The sequence below is a fragment of the Phacochoerus africanus genome, chromosome 4 (assembly GCF_016906955.1).
Source record: "Phacochoerus africanus isolate WHEZ1 chromosome 4, ROS_Pafr_v1, whole genome shotgun sequence".
Lineage (NCBI taxonomy): Eukaryota > Metazoa > Chordata > Mammalia > Artiodactyla > Suidae > Phacochoerus > Phacochoerus africanus.
The window spans coordinates 74,585,236-74,606,351 of NC_062547.1; the positions used below are offsets into that span (position 1 = coordinate 74,585,236).

Consider the following 21,116-nt stretch of genomic DNA (forward strand, 5'->3'; position numbering starts at 1 on the left):
TCTTATCACTGTGTTGCTGTTCTGCTTGACATTATTATCTCCCTCGCCAGAGGGGTGCGCTTCAAAGCCAGGACAGCCTCTAACGGCTTGCCCACTCCCCTCCCTGGAGCCAGAAGTGCTCATACCTGAGAGCCTTGGGTTATAGCACCTCAGCCACGGGCCATTCACTGGTCCAGACCCAAGGATGGCCCCTGTGGGGCCACACAGCCAGGATGGACCCCAAGGCCCTTTCATCCCCATCCCCTTTTCTGTGTCTTTTAGTCCAGTTCTCTGGCCATTGCCCTTGAGTGGCTTCTCCCCTCTGACCCAAGCCTGAGGAGAGGGCAGGGGCTGTTTTGTGTTTCAGGGTGGGAAGTGTCATCCTAGTAGTCACACAGGCAGGGAGAGGTTAGCCAGGCAGAGGGCCAGGAGGGGACCTCCACTATGAACCTGGAAGATGGTCATTGAGTGCAACAAGTGGCCCCCTCAGAACAAATGACAAGGTGCAGGGACACTGAGCAGAACATGCAGAGCATCCATCCTAGAACTCAAGGCCCTGAGTACCCCTGCCTTTTCTCTGCCCCCCGCCCCCAGCTCCTCCTGCTGCTTTTCCTTCTTAAACTCTGAATTCATCAAAGCAGATTGTCTGCCTGGGTCACTGAGCTTGGAGATCAGCCATTTATTTTCTGTGTCACATTGATCAGGTTTCCCTGCCGAGATGATTCAATTACAAGGCATCCCATTGGCACGTCCCACTCGGCAGGATTGGAACTTCTGCTGCCCCTGAGGGCCCACTCCAGGCATGCCTGCCTGGAGTGGGGCAGCCATCCGACCCTGCACCTCTCCCCAGGGAAAGAAGGTTCTTCTGCTTTTGTTCTCTGCTCAACTCCCATAGCAGCTGCCCTCCAGCTCTTGGCACACAGCGTCTTCTGTTTGTGGACTGTCCCACTGCCCAGGCCTTGGATCTACGTTCATCTCTGGAGGCTGCTGCCTCGTCTGGCTGAGCTCATCCTCTCCCACAGCAACTCCTCAGCTCTGCGTCTTACCTGGCAGGGTCCCGATGGCACCTGATCTGGAGCTGTGGCTTGGGCTGGGCCCCATGTTTCCCCAGGGAGGCACCGTCTTGGGTTTCACAGTGGCAGCCAGTGTGGGCCCATGCTGGTGACTCAGGCTCTGACCCAGCTGGGCGGGCCCAGGAGGCCATGGTTTCCATACCACTGCAGTCACGGCCCTGCGAGAGAGTGGGGAGTGACATCCACACGGGCCGTACCACAACTGTGCAGGCCTCAGCCGGCAGGGCTGGTCCCTCTGTGCTGTGTGTGGGACAGAGGCGAGGGGCTCTCAGTAGATGCAGGGAGGAGTGGGCTTCAGCCAGGCCCACACTTCTCTCCTCATGCAGCCTGGGAACACCGCCAGGTTGTAGGGAGTGCGAGATGCAGATGCTATAGGTGACGCTGCTCTTGCCCCGTCTGAGAAGGTGTGTGTCGGGGTCCTGGCCTTCAGCACAGACAGGCACTCCCCGCCCTGCCTGTAGAGCCTCCTCCTGGAAACTCACGTGGCTTCCAGCTCTGCTGGGAGATCCCCCAGTTCCTCCTCTGGAGCTCAGTCGGCATCTCCCAGGAGCCCTGCCCTCAGTGCCGTGTCCCTTCTCTGATGCTCTTGCTGCGGTTGGCGTGTGGCCTGTTTTTTCCCACCTTTTTTCCCTTTTGGTCTTTTGTCATCCTTTTGTCTGTTTGTGCCATATCTGAGACTCTAAGCCCTGGAGAGAAGGGACGTGGGAGTGATCAGCCCAAGGGATTGGAGCCCAGAGCTCCCAGGTGGGGGTGGAGCTGGGGGACTGGTAGGGTCCCAGATGTTTCCAGCATGGCTTCCCAGGTGCCAGAGTGAGGGCGGCCCGGCACACAGATGCCTGTGGAGCTGTCAGGGCTCCCAGGGGAGGCAGAAAGGTGACACTCCTGCGGGGCTGGAAGAGGCTATGGGGTCTGCCTGTGCCCTTGCCCCTCAGGGGACATGGTGCCTGCCAGCAGGGGCTGCTCCCTGGGAGCACCTGTGCTCCCTGCACTGAGCAGGCCCTCGGCCCGGAAGGTGTGGTTTTTGAGCCCTGGCGCCTCGGCTGCCCTTTGAGTTCACCAGAAGAGTCTAGTCTCATGTCAGGCAGCTAACTCATTTCCCTCTGTGGCAACCACCGAAGCTGAGAACGTCCTGTTTTACCATAATCAAAAGAAGTGAAACCATGCCATGAAATAAAGTGGAACGCCCTAAAAACACCTAGGAGAGACCAGTGTCTTTCCTTATAAAGTCAGAACCAGGAGGGCAGCCCCTGCCTACCTTGGAGGTCCCTCAAAGGCTGGGGCATGACTGAGTGGGCCCTGAGCCAGCCCTGCTTCCTTCCTGTGCCCCCACCGCAGGGTCTCATCTCTCACCTGTGCCCCCCACCCCGTCCCCTCCTAGGCTCCTGACACGTAGCCATTGTGAGAACACTTGACTCACAGGGACATGCAGGTTGGGGGTGACAAAGACCTGTAGGCCAGGCCTGCCCTGCAGTTCTGTGCTCCACTTGGAGGACCAAGATGCCCAGGGAGAATAACTGCAGTCATGGGTGTGGGCAGGGGGAGTACCCTGAGCACACATGCGCATGCAGCGCCCACGGAAGCCTGGCCACAGCCCTACGAGTGCACACCTGTCACTCCACTTTATAGAAGCAAAAACTGAGGCCCAGCGAGGCTGATTGCCCAAGACCACACAGATAGAAGGCAGTGGACCAGTTGTTGAACGATAGTGGTCCGACACTCCTGCCAGCTGGTGGGCCCCTTGGTGCCCTTAGCCCCGGGAGCAGTCCTCACAGGTGGCTGCCAGGAAGTTTCATGTGCATGGGTTCACACACATGCTCACACACATGCATGAAAAGTCACTTCCAGGCACCACAATAGTTGGCTTCTGTCGAGCAGGTCTTTCCCTCTTGCTCAGCACTTGTCCCACACGGCAGTCTGCATATTTGTTCAGCCTCGGAACCTGCTTGCCTCTCGGGGCGCCCCTGGGGAATGCAGACCCACAGTCCGAGATTCCTTCCCAGAGAGGCAGGACTTCAGGGTCACGGTTCCCTGAATGAAAGGGCTTCTGTGAGCATGGGTGCCTCAGCCCTGTGAGAGGACATCACTGGGCCATGGTTGGGCCCAGGCAGGTCTGCACAACCCAGAGACTGGGGAACATTGTGGAGCCGCCAGTGCGGCATAACAAGGTAGCTCGGCCAGGGAAGGCTTCCAGCAGGAAGAGCCCCCTGCCCTGGGTTTCCAGGAGCGTGCAGATTTGGGGCGGGGGGGTATCGTTCAGCCCCTCATTTTGCCATTGGCTGCCACATTCAGCCTCCCTGGGAAGCCATGGTAGATGTCCTGAGCCCCTGCCCCGCTTCGCTTCAGCGGACAGGGCAGGAAGGCAGCCTGGAGTCTCCTCCCCTGAGGCTCACACACTTTTCCTCCTTTGTACCCCAGCTGGTCAGCGAGAAGGTCGGAGGGGCTGAAGGGACCAAACTTGACGATGACTTCAAGGAGATGGAGAAGGTAACGGGAGAGGTGGTGCCCGTCTCATGCCTGGCAGCGTTACCAACCCCCATAGGGCCTGCCCCTGACAGCTGGCGGGAGGCCAGGCTCACCAGGAGGGTCTAGGCGGGTCACAGAGCTCCCCTAGTCCTGGGCAGGCAGTGGTGAGGGCACAGCATGGCCAACAACACGGAGGCCAGGGAGCCCCCAGAAGCAGCGGGCAGTTCTTGTGTGGGCTCTAAGCAGGGCAAGAGCTGTCCAGGGGCTCCTGGTTTGGCCTCGGGTGCCCCAGCAGTTTCAAAACCCCACACATGGCCTTTCTCTACAGAAGGTGGATGTTACCAGCAAGGCTGTGACAGAAGTGTTGGCCAGAACCATCGAGTACCTGCAGCCCAACCCAGGTAGGAGCCAGCCTGCTGTGAGGGGTCTGACCCCAACTCTTTGAGCTCTCTGTTGGGAATCTTCCAGTCACCAGAACATGAAGAAGGAATGTATGGGCCCACAGAATTGAGATGCCCAGGGATAGGCAGGTTCAGGCATGGCTGGATCCAGGCATCCAAAGGATGTCCTCAGGGCCCTGCCTTTCCCTTCTGTGTCATCTGTCAGCTCTCATTTCTCACAACAGTCCTAGCCTTAAACTGTCCTTACAGCTAATGGTCCCAGTAGAAAGAGTATCTTTTTACCCCCACCTAACCCAATTTGAATCAAGTATCAGGCCCCAGCCACATGCCTACCTTTGGAGCATGAGGTGGGGACTTCTCCCCAAGGAAAATCCAAATTCTGGTTTGCAGTGAAAGGTGACAGATGCAGGACAGCAGCAAAGGCAGCAGTGTCCCCTGAGGCCTGTGCCGGGACAGACTGGAGCTAGCAGAGGCTCAGGCACAGCACACACACCCCCACCCCCCTCTGGGCAGAGACCTGTGCTGGGGCCACCTGTACCTGTCTGCACCTACACCTACCTGCCCTGCTTCTCTGGGGGCCTCAAGGAGCCAGTCACCTCTCCTGACCACTGCCAGTGCTCCTTCATACACGTGAGAGCAGAGGAGGGGAAGTCTGTTCAGGGGTTCTTCTCATACTCCTGTTCCTCAGCCCAAGGGAGTGCTTTAGAAATAAATACCCAGGCAGAGGTGGGTAGCTGGTGGTACTGGCAAGCACAGGCCTGGTGGCTCCTCAAGAGACCACCTGCACACCCACCCGGTCCATCCTCTTCCAGCCTCTCGGGCCAAGCTGACGATGCTCAACACGGTGTCCAAGATCCGTGGGCAGGTGAAGAACCCCGGCTACCCGCAGTCAGAAGGCCTGCTGGGCGAGTGCATGATCCGCCACGGGAAGGAGCTGGGTGGCGAGTCCAACTTCGGTGAGGCCGAGGGAAGGCTGGAGTGGGGAGGGCCTGAGAACATGGGGCAACAGCATCTTTGCGCAGCGGGCAGGCTGGCCCTTCCCCCATAGCTCCAAGGTCTTCTCCAGGGCTGGCTAGTCCTCTGGACGAGGGCGGTGAAGCTCCTGAGAAAGCCCCTCTGGTCCACAACAGGTGCTGCCTACAGTATCATGGCTGTGGGGAGGCCACCCTCCCACCACAGCTGGGTCAGGGCAGACCTGGGTGCCTTTGAAGAGGTGGGAAGGTAGCTTGTGAACACCCATCATCACCAGCCCCTGTGGCTCTGTGTCAGATTTCAGGGTCCCTTGTTCTCAATTCTGGTGTCTAGGTCCTTGGCATGGGGTATCTCAACCCTAGGGGCCAAGGCCTCCTGTGACAGCTTCCTCCCCCAGGCGATGCCCTGCTGGACGCCGGGGAGTCCATGAAGCGCCTGGCTGAGGTGAAGGACTCCCTGGACATAGAGGTCAAGCAGAACTTCATCGATCCCCTCCAGAACCTGTGTGACAAGGACCTGAAGGAGATCCAGGTGTGCCAGGCCCGCCCTCACTTCCACCCCCAGACAGCCCAGCCTGGGCCAGGTTTCCAGTGGGAAGGGCTGAGGGGAATCAGGCAGCCCTCCCTCCCCGAGGTCCCACACCAGCAGTGTGACCTGCGTCCCTGACCCCTAGCACCACCTGAAGAAGCTGGAAGGCCGCCGCCTGGACTTTGACTATAAGAAGAAGCGGCAGGGCAAGATCCCCGACGAGGAGCTGCGTCAGGCCATGGAGAAGTTCGAGGAGTCCAAGGAGGTGGCTGAGACCAGCATGCACAACCTCCTGGAGACTGATGTACGTACTGGGCTGAAAGCCCCTAGAACAAGGAGCCCAGTGGTGGCGCTAGCTTCCTCCAGCTGGTGGGCAGGCTCAGCGCCTGTTTAGGGCATGAAGGAAGAGGGAACAGGAAGGTAGGGACCAGCCCACTGAGGCTTTGGGGTCTCCTCAGGCCCTTTACCCTCCTTTGGCTGTATTTCAAGGGTTAGGTGGACAGGACGGGGCCAGGCTTCTGTGTCTGGAACAGTCTGGGAAGGCTCCCTGCAGGAGGCAGCCTAGAGATGGGGGTCAGAAAGAGGGCAGCTCTTCAGTCCTGGCTGGTCCCTTGCAGATCGAGCAGGTGAGCCAGCTTTCCGCCCTGGTGGATGCCCAGCTGGACTACCACCGGCAGGCCGTGCAGATCCTGGACGAGCTGGCAGACAAGCTCAAACGAAGGTGAGCCAGTTCCCTGCTCCTGGCCTTCCCTGTGGGAGCCCCCACCCGCTCTGCTGCCCAGGAGGCCCAGTGCCCACGCCAGCCCTTCTGGAAGATGTGCCTGCTTCTAGACAGCTAAGCCTGCTGTGAGCACATTCCTTCCAGAGCAGTGGGGTTGCCTCCTTTTCAGAAAGGATCCCCAGGCTGCATGAGTAGGTGGGGGGGCCTCAGGGGGAAGCAGGACCTCCTCTCACTTATCCTGGTCCCCAGAGGAGAGGCTTGGGGGGGTCCGCTGAGGGGAGGGTTTGTCCAGGCTGGTGTCCCCTGACCCTGGCCCCTTCCTTTCCTTCCCTGTCTCCTGGAGGGGCACTTGGGCTCCTCTCTGAGGGGGATCTTGCAGTCAGGCAGTGTCGAGGACCTGAGGTGGAAGCCCTTGTGGGTAGTAGTCCCTGGTGGTAGGGGGGTGTCTGTGGGCATTGGCTTCCCAGGCACCACTGCTGAGGAGGCTTCAGGGTTCAGTAGGACCCAGCTGGTCCCAGCATTCCGCCGTGCACAGTGCTCGCCCTCACAACCTCCCATGGGCATAAACAGCTGGGAGCGCTGTCAGGACGCAGCCCTACAGCTGCAGCTGCTCACTTGCTCCCTTCCATGCAGGATGCGAGAAGCCTCTTCACGCCCCAAGCGGGAGTATAAGCCCAAGCCCCGGGAGCCCTTGGACCTGGGAGAGCCTGAGCAGTCCAATGGGGGCTTCCCCTGCGCCACGGCCCCCAAGATCACAGGTAACCAGCAGGAGGGCGCACTCTGTCCCAGGCCCGTCCAGGGCAGCCCGAGCCCACCATCCATCCAACCACGGGCTGGTTCTCTCGAGAGGGCCCTGGGATGGGCCCCAGGCCCCAGCCCTGCATTCTCATCCCGCCTCTGTGCTTTGTCTGCAAGCAGCTTCATCATCCTTCCGGTCTTCTGACAAGCCCACCCGGACCCCCAGCAGCAGGAGCATGCGTGAGTATCTTCCAGCAGGTGCTGGCCCTGCCCTGTGTTTATGATGTGGCCTGCTAGTATGTTCCAGAAGGATCTTTCTCCTCCTCCCTGTCTCTTGTAGAAGTGGAGCTGGGCCTCCCTCTGCTCTGAGTGGCACCCTGTGCCCTTGTGGTCACTGTCATCCTGATGCTACCAGGTGACCCCAGCTCCTCCTGGGAGCGTTCTGATGACCACTCACAGAGCCCTTTTCCTTCCTCTGCTCCTCTGACAGTTCTGGGAGCCATAGAGGAGGGAGCAGTGGCCTGGGCAGGAAGGGAGGCGGTGTCACGCTGCACACCTGCAGGGGCAGGTGACAAGCCAGACCTTCCCCCGCCCCCAGCGCCCCTGGACCAGCCAAGCTGCAAGGCCCTGTACGACTTTGAGCCTGAGAATGACGGGGAGCTGGGCTTCCACGAGGGCGACATCATCACCCTGACCAACCAGATCGACGAGAACTGGTACGAGGGCATGCTCCATGGCCAGTCTGGCTTCTTCCCGCTCAGCTACGTGGAGGTGCTGGTGCCACTGCCCCAGTGACAGCGTCTCGGTGACACACTGGCCCACCTGCCCCTCCGTCCAGATCTCTGCATTCCACAGGCCCGTGGCGAGGGCAGGGCTCGCAGCCTGCAGGGTGGCCTCCTCCCCGCCTGGACCAGGGGCATGGGGCCCCTGTTTACACTAGCGATCACCCCCGGTGGGGGCTCCCTTCCCCACTCCACATGGCCATCTTGGGGGCTGGGCAGTGTTCCTCTTCCTGCTGCTCGCTGACTGCCCCCCAGCCCCACCCAAGGGGGCTCACACTAAGGTGCTCTTAGAAACACTAACTCCTCCTGCTCCCTCCAGGGACTGGTAACGCCAGGTGGGCCCCCTTCACATACTCGCACCCACACTGTCCTCTTGCCACCCTGTGTTCCTCCGTCTGGAGACCTGCCCTCAACAGGATGGAACTGAACATCTGTATGATGGCTGGTCTGGGTGGGACCCCTGGCTGAGACTCACCACCCTGCTTTTAAATTGCCCCAGGAAACTCCTCCCAGGGCCCCTGAACACCTACAGATGCCACCTACCTGGGAAGGCCTCACCCTTTCCCTCCAGGCCAGGCGCTTGGGGAGAGACGAGCCTGGGGTCCTCAGGGGCCTTCTCGGCAACACTCAGGTGGCCATGTCTCCCTCCTGCAGGCTGCTGAGTCCCACACCCCACACTGGGCCAAGCACAACCTACCACCACCAGCACGTGCTCTCACACACACACACACACACACACGGGACCACGGGAGCCCAGCATCCACTCTGTGGAAGGTCAAGCACAAAGGCTTTGATAAGTGAATGTCCCCAGGACCCCTGGGGCCCTGCAGGGAAGTCACGGGCATCTCTTGGTCCTGAGCCAATCACCTTACCCCTTTGGACAGTGGTCCAGGCTATCTCCTCCAGACCAAGGTAGGCAGCTGCCCGGACCAGCAGGGCCCCAGCCCTGCACCCACTCCCTCTCTTGCCTAGTCCAAAAGCTGGCTAAACAGGGGACCCCGGGGCCTGATTCACATTCCCCTCCTCTGGTGACCTGGTAAAGCCCTCAAGGACACCAGGCTCTCCCTGCTCACCCCCGAGGCCCCCTGGTTGCCAGTACATGGAGGAGGCACAGACATCACGGCCTAGGGCAGACTGAAATGTAATCCTGATTTTTTTAAAAAAAGAAGTATTAAACGTCTCTTTCTACAGCCTTTTGTCTGGTTGCAGGGCAGGGTGGGCCCTCCTGAGGGGTCTCCAGCCAGAGCAGGGCCCATGTGGGCACCAGCCCACAGTGAGCCCAAGAGGGATGTCCTTCGCTTGCCCAGTCACTGGCACTGGCAGTATGTGCCTGAAAGGCCCCTCCCCACAGCCACGGCTGCACAAACGGCGTCCCCGCCTGCACCTGGGAGACACAAGCCTGGGCCGTTTCTCTCCTTTATTATCTGAGCTCTTGTGGTCACATAACTCAGTCACACAGGAACAGAGCAGCACAGCCGCAGACAAAGGCCCTGAACCCATTCCCCTCACCCAGAGCTGCCGGGGACCAAGAATGACCAAAGGTCACCCAGGTCCTTGGAAGCTGGTGCCCTCAGCTCCCCTGCTTGAGGATGCTGTAAACCTGCTCCAGCACGTGGCACAGGCCCTGGTCCTTGGACGTCCTGCTGGCCAGGGACATCTGAAACAAGCAGGCCTGGCCTCAGGGCTGCAGCCCGGCAGAGGGGCTGTCCTAACCTAGGCACCTGCTTAAAGACATGCCTTCTTTTTATTTTTTGGTGTTTTTAAGGCCGCACCCACGGCATATGGAGGTTTCCAGGCTAGTGTCTAATCAGAGCTGTAGTCACTGGCCTACGCCACAGCCACGCCAGATCCAAGCCACGTCTGTGGCCTACATCACAGTTCACAGCAACACTGGATCCTCAACCCACTGAGCGAGGCCAGGGATCGAACCCACATCCTCATGGACACGAGTCAGATTAGTTTCTGCTGAGCCAAGACAGGAACTCCAGGACATGCCTTCTTTTTAAAGAGAAGTACATTTCGACTTGAAGGCCCAAGTATGTCATCATTTAGGGGCAGGGTCCCCCCGCCATACTGTCTTACACACATTACCCGCCTCAGATGCCAGGCGCCTGCCCCCCACCCCCAGCACCAGGGTTGGAGGTGACCAGTAGCAGCTTTAAGCCCTGGTCACTGTCAAGTCCAAACAAAAGCAAACTGAAACTGCATTTCTTTGCAAATCAAGAGTGGGGAGTGTCTTCTGAGCATGACTCTCAGGCAGGATATAAGGAAGCACTGAAAAGGCTGCCAAGCACTTGCTCACATCCTGCCAACTCTAGGGTCACTGGGCCGCTCCCAGGCCCCTCTGCTTGGTTCAGCTTTGCTGGCGTGAACCCCTCTGCACCTCCCTGGGCGGCCAAGGGATAAACAGCGCTCAAAGCAGCATCTCCAACTGGGATGTCCCACGGGTCGTGAGGTCTACAGGGCTTTTACATTTTCATGCATTTGAATGGTGATCACCACTGTCACCACCCCCTGTGACAAAACACTTTTTCTTTGGCAGCAGTCATTCGTGCCCGTACTGTTTTTGTACAGGCCCACTTAAGAACTCACTCTCCGGCTGCCCATGGATATATTCTTGCGGCCTTCCCGAGGTCATCCTCGTAAAAGGAAGGGCTTGCACAGGACTCGGGGTGTGTCTCACCTTGAGCTTGTCGAGGTAGGTGTGCTCCTGGTTCCAGGGCTCCTGGAACCTGACGAGGTCAGGGGCGCCCTTGTAGAACTCTACCAGCAGCATCTGCGGGACAGGGGGCTGATGAGCCAGGCACTCAGGATACAGTGGGGGGTGGGACAGATGCTTGAGGAGCTTCTAGTGTAACACAGTGCAGCACACAGGCGTTACCCATATCCACAAGAGGTAACCCGCTGAGCAGTGCCACCCAGGAGAAACAAGGGAGCCTGGCAGGAGGGCCCTGGAGGGGGAGACAACTCCCCCAGAAGCAGAGGGAGGCACACTGAATGTGACTCAAAACCCATCAGCCCTAACATGGCTCCCTGCTTTAACCTCATCCTGAGCAGAAACACCTGTGAAATCACAGGTTCACAGGAAGTAGCTCCATTTGTTTAAATTGCCTGTTAAAGGCCAGGCATTACAGAACATTCTTCAGGGTAACACCCAAGGTTCTCACAATGTCTCCACTTGGAGAAATCAGTGGCAGGTGCAGAGGCCCAAGGCAGGAGCGTCCCTAGCATGTTCTAGAACAGCAAGGAAGCCAGGTGGGTGAGGGGAAAGAGGCAGGAGGAGCCAAGAAAAGGATCTGAGCCACGATGCTAAAGGCTGTCATTTTCAGCAGTGGAAGAGAAGCCTAATCCTCCCCTGATGTGGGCATCTAGTCATTGCTTCCCAAGTCCTAAAGTGTAGTCTGTCCAGCTGGGGCCCCTCAGTCCCTTCCCCCCCGCCCTCTGCTCTCCCTGAGGCCCCCACCCAGGACTGAGCTCACCATCTCATGAAGGATGTCATTAGTCAGGAAGCTGTCCTGGACATAGGCCATTTCCACGTCCATGGGGATGCCATAGTCACTGGGCCTTTGCTGGCAGAGATGAGAGCAGGTCACCACTAGCCCTCCCCTCAGACACCATCCCAAGACAACAGTGATCACTGGGAAATGCCCTGTACCAAAAATCTGAGAGTCGATACTCTAGGCCTGCCTCTGCGTTGGAATCAGGTACAGAGCCACGTGTGACCTCAGAGGACCCCAGCAATGTGACTAGGGAGGTGCAGCTAGGGAGGCAGGGTGGCATCCCCTCACCACAAACACAGAGAAGTGTCCATAGCTCCAGAATTCCTTTCCAAAGCTGTTTTGTTTTTTGTTTTGTTTTTGTTTTACTTTTTTAGGACTGCACCCACGGCACATGGAGGTCCCCAGGCTAGGGGTCAAATCGGAGCTGTAGCCGCTGGCCTACGCCACAGCCACAGCAACACAGGATCTGAGCCGCATCTGGGACCCACATCACAGCTCACGGCAGATCCTTAACCTACTGAGCAAGGCCAGGGATCGAACCCGCATCCTCATGGGTACCAGTCGGATTCGTTTCCCCTGTGCCACAACGGGAACTCCCCAGGAGCTGGTTTCTGACCCCAAGAGGAACTTGGGGAATAAAAACAAATAAGGCTCAGGAAGGTGGCCATGTTGGTAGAAAAATCACGGTAAGGGTGGATCCCCCCCACCTATACAACATCCTTCACATCCACGCCCTGGAGAGATCCTCTGTGTTCCCATTTCACAGATGAAACAGGCCCCAGCTCCCCAAATGAGCACTCAACCGTCTTACCGTGTACTTGCCCAGGAGCCCTCCTGGGCGGGTGCCACACTGCCCACACGGCCCACCCATGCCCACAAGGCCTGGCCCCGCCCACACCTTCGGACCTCCCCCCCTCAGCCCTGCCTACCTCAGGGGGTGGCATCACCCAGAAGGGCGAGATCTTGGATTCTGGTCCTGGGTTGCCAGAGTAGTAAGGGGCTAAGGACAAGAGAAAGAGCAGGGGCTAGGCCTGAGGAGTCTAGGTGGCCCGGCACGACCCCACGACCGCCCCTTTCCTGGGACTCACAGCAGAGCAAGGCAAGGCAGGGTTGGAAGCCGTTGCTGGAGCCCTGAAGCCGCAGCTGGTAGTCCATCTGTGCGTCGATGTCCTGCAGTGACGGCAGTGCCGGGCTGTGCGGGTGGCTGTGATACCAGCCCACCAGAGACAGGCCCCGCAGGAGCAGACTCTGGTAGATCTGGGGGTAGAGACAAGGCTGGGGCCAGTGCAGGACAGGGGCTCCGCCAGCCCCAGTGCGCTCACATCACTCCCGGCACGCCGCGCATCCGGCACCCATCCAGCCCACAAGCAGCCCACAAGAGTGCCTGCTGTGTTCCACCTGAGGACAGACCCTGCTCCACCCTCAGTGGGTCCAGTGGGGGCACAGTCAACAAACACATTAAAAAGGTGCCCCTGGAGTTCCCACTGAGGCTCATTAGCACATTAAGACCCTGGCTAGTATCCATGAGGATACAGCCTCCCTCAGTGGGCTCAGATCTGGAGTTGCAGTGGCATAGGCCAGTAGCTCCAGTTCGACCCCTAGCCCCAGAACTTCCATATGCTGTGGGTGCAGCCCCCACCCCTGCAAAAGAAGACAAAAAAAAAAATTGCACCTATCATAAAGGCAAAGTTATTTTCTTCACTGCTATATCCCCAGCTCAAAGAACAATTCCTGGCACACAGCAGACAACAAGTAGTTAAATAAAGACATAAGTGATATGCATGCATTTGAGCAAGAACAGGTATTCCTGGATGCCATGAACAAGTAGAAAGGCAAGAGCGGGGATAGAGAAAGAGGTGGGTGCTGCTCCTCCAGAAGGAGGGTGGAGAGCACCTAGCACAGTGCCGGGAACGCACTAAGCACCAGTATGAAAATATTAAGACTGGCAACCAATCTTTACCCGGCCTTTACCAGGTGCCAGGCAGGCTGTGGGCTGGCAGCATCTGCACAGAGGAAGAATGACAGTGGGAGTCACAGGTGTGGGGACAGGCGCTCGCTCACACACTCATTTGTACCCTTGCTGAGTGAAGACACTGTGCTAGGGTAGCCAGGACAGCTGTGCCCCGTGCCAGCCCTCCCCACCATGCCCCACCGCTGCCGTGCACGCCCTCACCTCCTCTTCCACTGTGGCTGCGGTCTCTGCGTCCCCTAGCCGGCTCCGGCAAGGGAAGGCTCTGAGCACGGTGAGCACTGCTCGGAGGCAGGAGAAGGCAAGGACATAGACCCCAGCCCCAAACACCACCCCCCCTTGCCCACAGACCCCAAATACCCACTCTGACTGTTGATGTCCCAGCGGCCCGCCAGGTACCCCACGACCTGGCTGCGGGTCAGGTGGCTGTGGAAGTCCTAGGGAGGGGAGGGACAGGGGAAGACCGGCTCAGACTGCACCAGGCCCAATACCGCCCTGGAGGCCAGAGCCCTTGTGTTGTGCAAGGGTCAGCCCACCCCGCTCCTTCTTCATTCAGACACGGACTGAGTGCCAACTGTTTACCAGTAGTGAACAGAGCACAAAAGGTCCCCGCCCTCAAGGAGCTAAAAAATTCCAGGAATGGGGCAGTACTGGGAGTAGGCAAGGAGCAGCAGAGCAGGGAAGGAATAGGTGGCCAAACCCCCGCCCAGGCCTGGGAGCCCCTGGCCCCTAAAGGACAACCCTGGCCCCTAAAGGACAAGGTGGGAGCTAGGTACACACCAGCAGGAACAGCACGTTGCTGGAGATGGCCACGTTGAAAGGTTGGAATTTGTTGATGGCTGCAAAGGATGTTACTTCCACCAGGGTGTGGGGGTTCCTGTGGGGGCCAGGGCATCCCACAGCCTCAGGAACATGCTGGCTCTTCCCTCACTCCCAAGCTGGCTCCCCAGCCCCCCAAGGCCAGCTCTGCAGATCTGAGGCCTTGTCTCCACCCGACCCCTGCTCTTGTTCCCCCAACACCAGCAAGAGCTCATGTAAAGGGAGATGGGGCTGGGGATCCTGGAGGGCACAGGGTGTGTCTGACCTGGCAGAGTCGCGATTACCCAGCATGCAATAGCGCACTGGCACCCGGGTCTTGTTTTCTACTCGTTTCCCTGGGGGTATGGCCTCTGCAGGGTGGGGGATAAGGAAAAAAAGGCTGTGTCAGTCCCTTCCCAGCCAGGAACTGGAAAACAAAATCCAGGAAGTCCAAGAAAGAAAAAACTCCAGGAGCAGCCTTAAAAATCAGGGGGCTGGAGTTCCCAATGTGGCAAAGTGGGTTAAGGTTCTGGCATTACCACAGCTGTGGCAGAGGTTGCACCTGCAGCTCAGATTCAATCCCTGGCCTGGGAATTTCCATATGCCATGGGTATGGCCAAAAAAACCAAAAAAATCATGGGGCTGCACTGGGAAATCTGGTGGCAAGTTAACAAATCAGACAGGAAAAATTTTAAAAATTAGAGATGGAGTTCCTGTCATGGCGCAGGAGAAATAAATCTGACTAGTAACCATGAGGACGCAGGTTCAATCCCTGGCCTCACTCGGTGGGTCAGGGATCTGGCATTGCCGTAAGCTGGGGTGTAGGTCGCAGATGTAGCTGGGATCCCGCATTGCTGTGACTGTGGCACAGGCCGGTGGCTACAGCTCCAATTTGACCCTTAGCCTGGGAACCTCCATATGCCATGGGTGTGGCCCTAAAAAAAAATTAGAGAAGAGCTCAGGAGATCAGGTGAGAACCAGGCAGGGGGCCAAAAAAATCAGGCAGCAGAGCTAGGAATCAGGCAAGAGGGCAAAGAAATCCTATAGGAGTGCAAGGAAATCAGGCATCATGGTGAAGAAATCAGGCAACAGATAAAGAAACTGGGCAGTGGGACCAGGAAATATAGTATCAAAGTTTAAGAACTCAAGCAGTGAGGGAGTTCCCATTGTGGTGGAGTGGGTTAAGAACCCAACTAATATCCATGAGGAAGTGGGTTTGATCTCCGGCCTTGATTAGCAGATTAAGGTGTCACAAGCTGCAGTGTAAAAAGAAGATGCCGCTCAGATCCCATGGCTGTGGTGAAGGCCTGCAGCTGCAGCTGCAATTTGACCCCTAGCCAGGGGACTTCCATATGCAGCAGGTATAGCCCTTAAAAAAAAAAAAAGTCAGGCAGTGACACTGAAATTAGGCAGCAGGGTTGGGAAGTCAGCTGGCTATCTTGGGGGTTCTAAGGAAAAGAAAGGCCAGGCTTGCCCCCAGCCTCCTCCCCGACCTGAGTTCTGTCCACTCCGCCCTGCTTTCTCCCCTTCCCTACCCATCTCACCTGGGTGGACGGGCTCTGAGGGGCCCTTTGCCTGTGGTCTCCGACTCTTATCCTCCGCTGAAACTCCTGTTAGAACCTCCTCCTCCTCTTCCTCCATCAGCAGCTCCTCCTCCTCCCCTTCGCTGGCTGGGCTCTGGCGGGGTTAGGGTTGGGGCGGGCAACAGCAGGACTTTCAGCTGGAAGCTCCCTACCCTCCCAAGTTCCACTGAGACCTCTGGCGGGCCCAAGCCTTCGGTTCCTGTCATTGCTCCACGTGCCCACTAGAGGGAGTGAGAGGTAGTCTAGGCTCTGGACTAGTCTCTCAGGTTTGAATCCCACCTCTGCCTATTACAAACACTCTATTCTTTATTCTCATCTGTAAAACGGCACAAAGATCTCCAACCCCATAGGGGTGGCAGAAGTGTGAAATGAGATAACACTTGAAGAGCATTTAGCATATGCCCTGTTGCTCCTTTCATTCAACAAGCAACACTTTGCATGTATTATTTTATCTGTCTCAATAACCTCTCCTGCTTCCTCCTAAAGTGCCCTTGACAAAATTACCTCCCCATGCCCAGACCTGATGGCCACATGTCTACCCCCACTCCCCTGCTTCGGCAGCATCTGACTTGTCCAGTCCCCTTCCTCCTGGGAACTCCTTAAGGACTCCCACCCTCATACTCACCTGGCTTCGCTCCCACCTGTCCTGGACCTGCTTAGTCTCCCCCCTCTCCCTGGCCAGCCCAGGGCTGGGTCCTCAGGCATCTTTCCTCCCCCGTCCACAACCCTCCCGGACTGCCTTGTCTCTCAGGGCTCAAACCCCATCTGCCCCTTGGTCAACTGCGCACAGTCCTGACTCCAGCCTGCACGTCCCCTGGGCTTCAGAGTGGAGGTCCAGCTGCTCCTCGACATCTCCACTGGGAGTTCACGGGGCTTCACACTCAATATGGCCACCCTGCATCTGATCATCTCCCCAAACCTGCTTCTGCCCAAGGCCCACATCTCGATGAGGGCAACCCCATTCACCCACTTGCTCAGAACAAAATTATTTCCTAACACCAACACCAGATTCCATCAGCAAATCCTGACAGATCCACTTCTAGAATTAACCAGAATTTGCCCACTTCCTCCCTCCTCCATCGCCTGCCTGGTCCACCAGTCATCATCTACCTGGACCTGCACAGTCACCTGAACCCTGATGCCCTGACTCCTGCTCTCACACCCGCCCAGTCTGTCCTCTCTACAGCAGCCACTGGAGGGGGGCTTGAGCACCTGAGTCAGGTCTGGCACCCTCCCGCCCACCTCCCCCGGAGTAAAAGCCCAAGTTCTCCCTGGGACCCACAAGTCTCTGCGTGACTTGCCTCGGTCGCCTCCCTGTCCGCCTCCTCTCTCTCCCCCTCACTCACGCTGCTCCAGCCATACTGGAGTCTCACTGTTCCTTCCCTACACGAGGCACAGTCCAGCCTCAGGGCCTTTTGCATGTGCTGTTTTCCAGAAATCTTTAAAGCTCCCTCCCTCCCCTCCTTTAGTTCTCTAATCAAACATCTCCTTCTCAGTGAGACCTTCCCCGACCACCCAATTCCTCCCACCCTTCCCATCCCCTGCCCCTGCTCACTTCTTCCAATATACTGTAAGATGGACTTATTTTTTGTTTCTCTCTCCATGAAGGCAGGGATTCTTCTCATTTTGTTCTCTGCTTTATCTCCAAACCATGACACATCACTGGCATTTAATAAATACTCACTCAAAGAACAGCCCTATGGCATAGTGTGAAAATTAGTTTTGTTAAGTCAACCTAGCTAGGCTCTCTAGTACTGTTATGTAATCAAACAATAGTCTAGGGGTTGCTGTGAAGGTGTTGGATAGATGTGTTTCACATCTACAATAGGTTGACTTTCAATGAAGAAGATTATGCTTGAAAATGTTGGTGGGTCTCGCCCAATCTGTGGAAAGGCCTTAAGAGTAAAAACTGAGGTTTCCTGAACAACAAGGAATCTGCCTCAATATTGCAGCATCAACTCCTGCTTGAGTTTCCAGCCAATCTGTGTGTTTGTACCTGATACACATGGGTACCGTTATCATCTCCATTTTACACATAAAAAAGACTGAGAACCCAGAGAGGGTTCTTGGCCAAGTTTCCCAAGCTCGTGATCATTCAAGGAACATCTATTATTATCATGGCATTCAAGACCGTCCTAGATCTGGTCCCTGCCAACGTCTCCAGCTCTCTCAGATACCAAGGCATCTGCTTCTTCAGCTATCTCAGGCAATAATGGTTCCTTAAGCAGTATGTGTTGCTTCATGCCTACATGGCTTTGCATATGCCATTCCCCCCTCTGGAAAGCTCTTCCCTTCATCTTGCTTTGACAAACTCCTATTCATCCCTCAAGGCCCCAGCTCCAGTACTCTGTCTCAGGGCACTCTTTATGCAGCAGTGAGTCAGGGAGGCTAAAAGACGCACCTCATCGGCAGCAACTGCAGGCACATGGAACTGGTTTCGCCGGAGCCAGGCAGCCTTGTACTTGTCCAGTTTCTGGCCCTTGTACTTGACGGAGGCCCAGCCACAGCCAGACTTCTTGGCTGGGTTCACCAGCTTCTTGCAATGGGTGGCCCAGGCGCTGGGTGAGTTGAACACCTGCCCTGTTTCCTGCCACACAATCCTCCCATCGGGCTGCAGGTCTCCCACGAACTTCTTCCCCTGCAGTGAGAGTGGGCTGGCTGGGCCCAGGAGCTGATACCCATCAAGACCCCTCCTCCAGAAAATCCTCCCTAACTCTCTCAGAGTTTGGCACCTACTTCCCACTTTCTTCCACAAAGCCTTTTAGCTTAGGTGCCTCCCAATACCTAGATATCCATGGTCTAGTCCTGTTCAGCCTGGATTGAAACTTCCAGTTATGTGTCTGTCCTCCACTCCCTTCACTGGACTGTGAGCCACAAAGGACAGAACAGGGTCTGTATTGCTCTATGCTGTGTCCCTAATGCCCAACACAGCCTGGCACACAACAGGTGCTCAATTCACACATTGCTCCCACTCACAAAGAGCAAAACTATATTAATAACAACAGTAATAACAGCAAACACTTATAAAGCACTTACTGTGTAGCAGGCATACTGCTGAGCACTTTATTCACTGAATCCTCATACGACCACACGGGAGGGAAAAAATCCCGTTTTACAGATGGGGAAACTAGGACTTGAGGAGGCTGAGCGAGATCACACAGCCAGGAAAGCACTAGTGCCCTCTCTGAGCCTGCGTTTCTCCTTTGTGGAACTGGGTGTTTGGTGAACAATGTTCTCCTGCCCAGAAGGTCAGGATGCTCCGTGCCTCAGTTTCCCCTCCCCACGCTGCGGCTCGGCCTGTAGCAAAGGAGCACTCTGGAGTCCGGTTTCCCCTTTTGGCCCCAGCTAGGATGGGCTGGGGCTGGGGAGCGCTCACCAGGTAGTAGATGGACAGCACCCCGGAGCCGGGCTCCAGCAGTCCGTCTTTGAGGAGCACGCGCAGCGTGACCGCGCGCCTAGTGAACGCGCTCCCGGGCCCGCCGCAGCTCCCCGCCCCGGCCCCGCCGCCGCCGCCGCCACTGCGCGCGCCGCCGACTGCCCCTGGACGTTCGGGGTCCTCGGCCTCCGCCTCGTCCTCGTCGTCATCCGGCGCCTCCTCGCCCGCGCCGCCCGCCGGGGACAGCGACTCCGGAGCTGCAGGCAGCAACAGGCTGCAGAGGGGCCGCGCGCCCCGAGCCGGTCCACGGTCCAGCCCCCCAGCCTGGCGCCTCGCTGGACCCCCTCAAGACTCGCCGTACCTGCCATGGCCGCTCCGCCCCACGCCCTGTGTGCCTCCGGCTCTTTCTTCCCCGCACGTGACGCAACTCCGCCCCGAGGGGGGAGCGCCCCAGCCATTGGCCGCTTCCAGTGGGCGGGCGGGGGCTCGGCCTGCTGGAGCGAACCAAGAAACAGGCCTCCGGCCTGCGCAGGAGGGAAAAGGAGGTGGGGGCTCAGCCCTCTGGGACTATTCTGGAGACTGAGGCCTGAGGTCACCTTCCGTGGGAATGGGGTGGTAACGCAGAGCTCATAGTGCAATTGGGGAAACTGAGGCCGGGGACTTCCGCTTTCGGAGAACTAATGACTCCACCTGTGACCATTGCCTACTGGATTCAGCCCTGGAGAGGGGAGAAAAGAGAAATTGAGGTCCGCAACCACCCCTCTCGAGGGACCTACAGGCCTCGGCTGTTGGGACCACGGGAGAAAGTAAGCCCTGGGAGAATAAGCCACAGTGCCCCGGGGCTGTAGGCCAAAATGTGGGGAAGCAGCCGGGCACAGCAGATGTAAAGCGTCCAAGCCGGGCGGCGGTCTCTAAGAGGTTAACTCCCACCCTCCCCAGCAGCCCTCGACTGATTTTATGACTGGATCACAGCCAAGCCCGCCAACCAATTATAAGGGGAGGGGGATTTCATCTTCAGCCTATAGACAGTGTTAAACTAAAAGACAGCCATCTTCCTCGGCCAATCAGCAGGAACCTGTGGCCCTGATACATCCAATCAATGGTAGGGTCTAGTCCGCAGCCGGCCAAACAGCGCGCGGGTAAAACCTGCCTCGCGGGCCTATGGGGCCAACCCCAAACCAACACCCCGCCCCCGCCCCCGCCATCACCACCACCAACACGGTGCACGTGGCTGGAGTCTGGCTAGGAGTACACGGGAGGGTTGCTGCTCTTTTGACCCTGGCCACTGTCCCAGGACCTTTGCCCCGAGGTGCAGAGCTGCCTCCCAACGCTGGGACTCCCTAGTCTCTGGCAGGGCTGAAAGCCGGAGGTGGGGTCTCCCCCAAGGTGCAGGGCACCTTTGTCCAGGCTCAACCTCAGATGGGTGTGGAAGAGGTGAGAGACCACTGCGGGTTGGGGCGGGGGTTCCCAGGTAGGGTGGTCTGGACTCAGACTGGACTTGGCAGGTCCTGCTCCACCACTTAACCAGCTCTGTGACTTTGGCCAAGTGTCTCCACCTCTCTGTTTCCCTGTGGGATGACTAATTCCTGCCGCAGAGTTGTTAAAGAACAGAGCATGACATGTAGTAAGAGCTGGGGAATGTGAATGATTATTACACATAATGAAATAAAATTTCACGTGATGAAATAAAATTTGTATCTAAAGGAAGGACAAGAAAAAAATAAAATTTTCTGTTTCTTTGCACCTCCTTCCTCCTTCCCTCCCTCCTTTCCAACATCCCTCCCAGATGTAATGAGCATCTGCACTACACATTATCCTCTAGAGATCCTCAAAGATGAGAACGCCTGCTTGAGAGTGAAGATCAATTTTTTTTCTTCTAAAGCTAGCAGTGTGACTACTTAATAATATTCTTTCCCAGCTCTGTAGGAGGTCATGTTGATTTGCTTCTTGCTTTATATGTGTTTACCTGGACTGTGTATCCTTGGTGAGCTTTATGTAAAATATCAGTGTGTCATCTTGATGTATGATCCTTGGCTTGAGAATGTATATGACTGTACCTTCAACTTCTAACAGGGGGAACAGTTCTCAGAGTTTTCTGAGAAGCAGATTCTCAGATTATAATCCTCAATTTGGCTCAAGTAGAATTCCTTTTTTTCTCCCTTCCTAATATGATACTTAATTGAATTTTCATCCACACTCAATTTTTTCCCCCCAAGACTCATGGAGTCATCAC

The 21,116-nt window shown here is 57.0% G+C and overlaps 2 protein-coding genes across 4 annotated transcripts in view; one reads left to right on the plus strand and one right to left on the minus strand.

Moving 5' to 3' along the window:
- SH3GL1 (SH3 domain containing GRB2 like 1, endophilin A2) overlaps positions 1 to 8,847 on the plus strand; it is a 30,701-nt gene extending 21,854 nt beyond the window's left edge. Inside the window, exons 2-10 of one of the 2 annotated variants that reach the window (XM_047777472.1) lie at positions 3,468 to 3,536; positions 3,844 to 3,916; positions 4,729 to 4,872; positions 5,286 to 5,419; positions 5,562 to 5,720; positions 6,034 to 6,137; positions 6,771 to 6,895; positions 7,056 to 7,115; positions 7,474 to 8,847. In XM_047777472.1, coding sequence (XP_047633428.1) covers positions 3,468 to 3,536; positions 3,844 to 3,916; positions 4,729 to 4,872; positions 5,286 to 5,419; positions 5,562 to 5,720; positions 6,034 to 6,137; positions 6,771 to 6,895; positions 7,056 to 7,115; positions 7,474 to 7,670 — 1,065 coding nt within the window. In that variant the 3' untranslated portion in view covers positions 7,671 to 8,847. Of the gene's footprint in view, positions 1 to 3,467; positions 3,537 to 3,843; positions 3,917 to 4,728; positions 4,873 to 5,285; positions 5,420 to 5,561; positions 5,721 to 6,033; positions 6,138 to 6,770; positions 6,896 to 7,052; positions 7,116 to 7,473 lie in introns of both variants that reach the window. The other variant, XM_047777471.1, reaches the window with a different exon arrangement.
- MPND (MPN domain containing) lies at positions 635 to 19,322 on the minus strand. 2 transcript variants are annotated; one of them, XM_047777469.1, is made up of 13 exons: positions 19,245 to 19,322; positions 18,884 to 19,140; positions 17,909 to 18,145; positions 15,469 to 15,601; positions 14,211 to 14,295; positions 13,907 to 14,003; positions 13,491 to 13,563; positions 13,331 to 13,407; positions 12,246 to 12,414; positions 12,087 to 12,157; positions 11,137 to 11,226; positions 10,341 to 10,433; positions 635 to 1,210 (listed from the first exon to the last, which is right to left on the minus strand). In XM_047777469.1, exons 1-13 carry the CDS (start codon positions 19,249 to 19,251, stop codon positions 1,022 to 1,024), a joined length of 1,578 nt encoding a protein of 525 aa, XP_047633425.1. In that variant the 5' UTR covers positions 19,252 to 19,322; the 3' UTR covers positions 635 to 1,021. The 2 variants fall into 2 exon arrangements, with proteins under 2 accessions (XP_047633425.1, XP_047633426.1); XM_047777470.1 differs by lacking the exon at positions 635 to 1,210 and adding an exon at positions 9,058 to 9,314 and having other exon boundaries at positions 19,245 to 19,321.
- Positions 19,323 to 21,116: the final 1,794 nt, after the last annotated feature.

Bases quoted from the DNA above. Each gene is read 5' to 3' on its own strand.
- MPND (XM_047777469.1), bottom strand. The intron at 12,415-13,330 runs GTGAGGGCGTGC...CTCTACCCCCAG, and splicing joins CAGCCACAGTGGAAGAGGAG to ATCTACCAGAGTCTGCTCCT. The intron at 12,158-12,245 runs GTGAGTCCCAGG...TCTTGTCCTTAG, and splicing joins CTGCCTTGCCTTGCTCTGCT to CCCCTTACTACTCTGGCAAC.